This window comes from Sceloporus occidentalis, unplaced genomic scaffold (genome assembly GCF_023333645.1).
Source record: "Sceloporus occidentalis isolate IW3139 unplaced genomic scaffold, rSceOcc1.0.p SCAF_335, whole genome shotgun sequence".
NCBI classification, from domain to species: domain Eukaryota; kingdom Metazoa; phylum Chordata; class Lepidosauria; order Squamata; family Phrynosomatidae; genus Sceloporus; species Sceloporus occidentalis.
The window spans coordinates 431153-435568 of NW_028317315.1; the positions used below are offsets into that span (position 1 = coordinate 431153).

Sequence of the window (4416 nt, forward strand, 5' to 3'; positions counted from 1 at the left end):
TTAACAGGTCTTGTGATGAGACACTAGAAAAAAGGAGATGTAGATACAATGAGAATCACAAAATACATGTAGGGACATCTATAGTTTTCATCTACGGTACTGGAATGTTCTTACTCTATTTTGGGTTCATAGGATAAGCTTTAAAATGGAACGGAAAGCCTAAATCTTTTTCCGAGGGACATGAATCATAACGCCATGCGTACCGTATACAATGGCTCCTTCTTAATGAACTTAATAAAAAGGCTGTAAAGATGGGGGTCCTAGTTTGGAATCTTTTTGGGGTATCCTTATGGTGCTTTGGTATTTATTCTGTGTCAGGGAACTAGATGGATTGAGAAGCATTATAGACACTCGCTTACCTTCTGAAGCATTGTGTCCTGAAAAACTGTAGAAAAACAGAAAGGAGTATAATAATTATGTTAATTTATCACATCAGATCCCTGTGTGCAAATCTTCAGCATCCCCTAAGCCTATGTCAGGGCTAAAAAGTGATGCCCCATTGAGCAGCAACACTATAATGAGCCTAATTGCCCAATTAGCTCCATGTTACGCAGCAGAGGGCAAGAATATGCCAATGGGAACTACATTACAGGCCTTAGTAGTATATTTATTTATATATATTTAATGCAATATAGTGGCAAAATACCATGATTGGTGATCTGTAGCCTCCATATTCTGATAGGGGGGACACGAATCATTGCGACCTTAAAGTCTCACCTATATGCTCTGAATGCTAAAGACCAAGAAGACCCATCTCCCATTTGTATACTTTGATTTTATTCTTTTATATTTGTTTTCATGGGACAACTGGCAACAGTTAATTGGGTAACAAAATAATAAAGCCAGAAATGTCACCCAAAGGAAGGATAGGTGAAGGGTTGAACTTGATGGACTTAGGTCTTTCTTCAATCTAAATTACTATGTTACTATATATATATCTCAAAAAGTTATCTAAATATTCTCCACACCGGGGTGATTAGCTTGTTCTTACAGTTAAAAGTAGATCTTGTTAACATGACCGGGGGGGGGGGGGGATGATCTGTCATAATTTGTTCTACGTACTGGATGTTATGCCCATCTATGAGACGTCTGTAGGTGGCAATTTCTTTCTCTAGATGAGTCTTCTGGTCCATGAGAAGCTGGTATTCGTAGTTCTGTTGTTCCAGGTCAGATCTGATCTGTGCCAGCTGAGCTTCAACGTTATCAATCAAGCCTTGTAACTGGGAGAGCTGGGACCCAAAGGTGGCTTCCGTCTCTGCTAAGGTGCCTTCAAGAGCTGATTTCTATGATGAGATCAAAATAGGGTTAAGCAAACTGGTAAAATAGTTCATGACTTTTATGAGTTTTCGTTCTTTATAATTTATTCTAATACGTGTGGAGTGGTGGGTATATTTTATTTGTTATCTTAGAGAGCCTTTGGTTTGTATTCTGGTCATTCTAACCTCATGAATATGCCTCCTCTACTGAGTTGGTGGACCAAAGGTATATTCATGAACAGGACTGGCCCTAAGGTTTCAAGTGTTCGAGGCAAACTACGTATACTATTCTTTTTTTAGGATAGGAGGCGAACCCAAGTAGCTCATTGCCCAAGGCGTTGGCTTAGCTCATCTGGTAGGGCCTTGCTTTGTAAATACAAAAGAAGATTATAAAGAAGGTATAAAAATAGATAAAATAATTGCTTGTCTAATTTTAATTACATAAAATGTGTCGACATAAATAAATCCTGCCAAAGCCGACGTACCAGACTTAGCTGACTCTGCAGTTCTATCTCCAAGGTCTGTGCTGAACGTTTCAGATCAATGAGCTCATTGTTGACCGACTGCAGTTGTTCGGCTCCAGAAGATACTTCAAGATCTAATTCGGCGGTCTGCAAGGAAAAGCCAAGGAATATTTTTCATATTTTTTATGGAAAAACATGGCATTATTGCTCTATTTAAATATGAGAAAACTGAATAGCTATATGACGAATTCTTAAGCTAAATCAATTCATTTGAAAAACATAATTTTGTGTAAAATGTATATGCACTTAGTAATGTTATACAGTTCAGGAAAAGGTTTATAACAAAAAAATTATAAAAATATTTTTTTGGTTTTACAAGTTAGGAACTGAGTAAGAGTCTAGAAAACCATCAGAAAGATGTTGGGTTACCCTTTGCCTGAAAATGTTCTCGACCTCCCTCAGGTTCCTCTCCATCAGGTTCTCATACTCTTCTCTGACTTCAGACAAGACTCTGTTCAGATCAACGGATGGAGCGGCATTCATTTCCACGTTGACTCTGGCGCCCAACTGGGATTGCAGAGCGTTCACCTCCTTCATAGTGATAAAAGAAAGATATAATCTCCATAAAATCTAGCTTTAATACATTTTTCACTCCCTCCATTGTCTTAAAACGTCATTAAACCAAGATGAAAAATGAAAGCCATATCCCTATGTTACCTCCTGATGGTTATTCTTCAGTTGTTGGATTTCCTGTTGGAGACATTGAACTTCCGCTGCTAAGGCCTGCAACTCTCCGTTAAGCTGTTCAAGGGCCCTGCGTAAGCCACAGATATCGGACTCCACACTGGTCCTCAAGCTGACTTCATTCTCATACCTGGGAAGACAATGATATGGGATGACTAACCAGAAACCATTGCTCTTAAATGTGACGTGACAACCTCGGCAATGTTGAAGGCCATTTTCAACCACAGACTGCTAGGGAGTAGAACACCAATAAATTTATATTGCAATGCAACAGAACCTGCTGGTTTACAGTTGGGTTGAGCCGTCTCTTACGGCTGCTTGTAATCTTGTGGCCATCGAGTGGACAAAAAGAATATAGAACTCTATATTGAAGTTCTATGGTATAACTAACACGTTGGTGGTTCTAAATGGTCATCTGCTAGATCTTTTAACATGATCATCAAAACTAAAAATATATTTTTGACCTATTTCTTAATTTTCCTGGGATGATGTTACTGCAGTTAAGCAATGCTGTTTATTTTAGAAAAAATATATATGTTTGTACACTTACTTGCTTCTTAAGTCATCTGCAGCCAGCTTAGCATTGTCTATTTGTAGAACAATCCTTGCGTTGTCCACAGTGGCCGAAGCAACCTGCCGAGCCAAGGAAAATATTTCAATTAATGCAATAAAAATAACAGTTATGAAAAGTGGAAGATAAGCCTTATCCGGCCTATGGACACTAAACTTAATAAATCTATTTAGATAAAATGATGTCTCCAAAATTATTTTTTTCTTCCTGTGGGACATTCGGTCATCTGGCTTCCTTTAGATGTTAAATAAAGAAGACTCGGTTATTTTGTAGCCAGTTACATACTGAAATATGGGTGCATTCATTGTTAATTTAAAAGATTTTTAAACATTTTAGAAAGCCCTAACACATAAAGTATCATTGACCGCTAACACTACTTTCTGTAACATGGCTTTAATGGAAAACTTTTATGTGTCTTAGTGGTGACCCAGCATAAAGAAAAAAATCAACAAAAATAAGTATGAAGTTTCAAAACTTGCCAGACTGAATGGGGATTTTGTGTCATAATTCAAAACAATCATTTTCCAAAGAAATATCTTAAAGTATTGTGTATGTTGACATTCTGGTAGGGTTCCATTAACATAACTGTTTTCTTACCTGGCCCTGGAGCTCCTGGATTGTCCTGAAGTACTGGCTGGAGTCAGGGAGGGAGTTAGGGGCATTGTTTGCATACCATTCACAAATCTTCCTCTCTAGCTCTGTATTCTCTTGTTCCAGTGAATGGACCTTCTCCAGGTAAGAAGCCAGCCTCCCATTCAGAAACTGCATGGTTTCCTTCTCGTTGATATTGAGCAGACCATGATGGTTTCCGGAATGTTGGCTGCCTAAGCTCTTGTGACTTCCATGACCGCCATGCGCACCTCTGACTCCATGTCCATGGCTAGAAGTAGAATGTCTGGAAAAGGACATTTTTTGGCTTCCTCCATGAAGGCTGGCAGCTTTGTAGTGGCCGCTGTGATGTGGAGCACAGCTATTCTTTTGGTGGCTTTTGTGAGAACTTCCATAATGTTCTGGAGCGATGTAGCTGGAAGCCTTGGAGTGATGGCTACCATAATGGTGGCCTCCCATGAGAGATCCAGAAGTTGAGTGGCTCATGTTGGTCAGATCTTTCCTTAGTTGTAGATTAAAAATGAAGCAGTTGCTTCTTGTTGAACAAGAGAAGTATGAGTGCTTCTTTGGCTCTGGCAGCTTTTTATACGGAACAACTGTCATGGAATGATGTCACTTTATGGGTTATTTATATGCATCATAGTCCTTTTCAGGTTGTTTTATGCCTTAAAATGAGCTTCAGATATAAAACAGAATTAATGGGTGAATGAGAAAGCTTTCATTACCGCAACTTATGTGTGCTTTCAAATATCAGAAGACACGTCCACACCCT

The 4416-nt window shown here is 38.9% G+C and overlaps 1 protein-coding gene across 1 annotated transcript; it reads right to left on the reverse strand.

Annotated features, from left to right (window-relative positions):
- LOC149274371 (keratin, type I cytoskeletal 19-like) lies at nucleotides 1-4130 on the reverse strand. The gene is made up of 8 exons (XM_089505609.1): nucleotides 3633-4130; nucleotides 3015-3097; nucleotides 2438-2594; nucleotides 2150-2311; nucleotides 1742-1867; nucleotides 1063-1283; nucleotides 360-385; nucleotides 1-23 (listed from the first exon to the last, which is right to left on the reverse strand). Exons 1-8 carry the CDS (start codon nucleotides 4128-4130, stop codon nucleotides 1-3), a joined length of 1296 nt encoding a protein of 431 aa, XP_089361735.1.
- Between the last annotated feature and the right edge of the window lie 286 nt (nucleotides 4131-4416).

Bases quoted from the DNA above. Each gene is read 5' to 3' on its own strand.
- LOC149274371 (XM_089505609.1), bottom strand. From the start codon at position 4,130: ATGAGCCACTCAACTTCTGGATCTCTCATGGGAGGCCACCATTATGGT. The intron at 3,098-3,632 runs GTAAGAAAACAG...TTGGCTCGGCAG, and splicing joins TCCAGGAGCTCCAGGGCCAG to GTTGCTTCGGCCACTGTGGA. The intron at 24-359 runs GTAAGCGAGTGT...CCTTTTTTCTAG, and splicing joins AGGACACAATGCTTCAGAAG to TGTCTCATCACAAGACCTGT.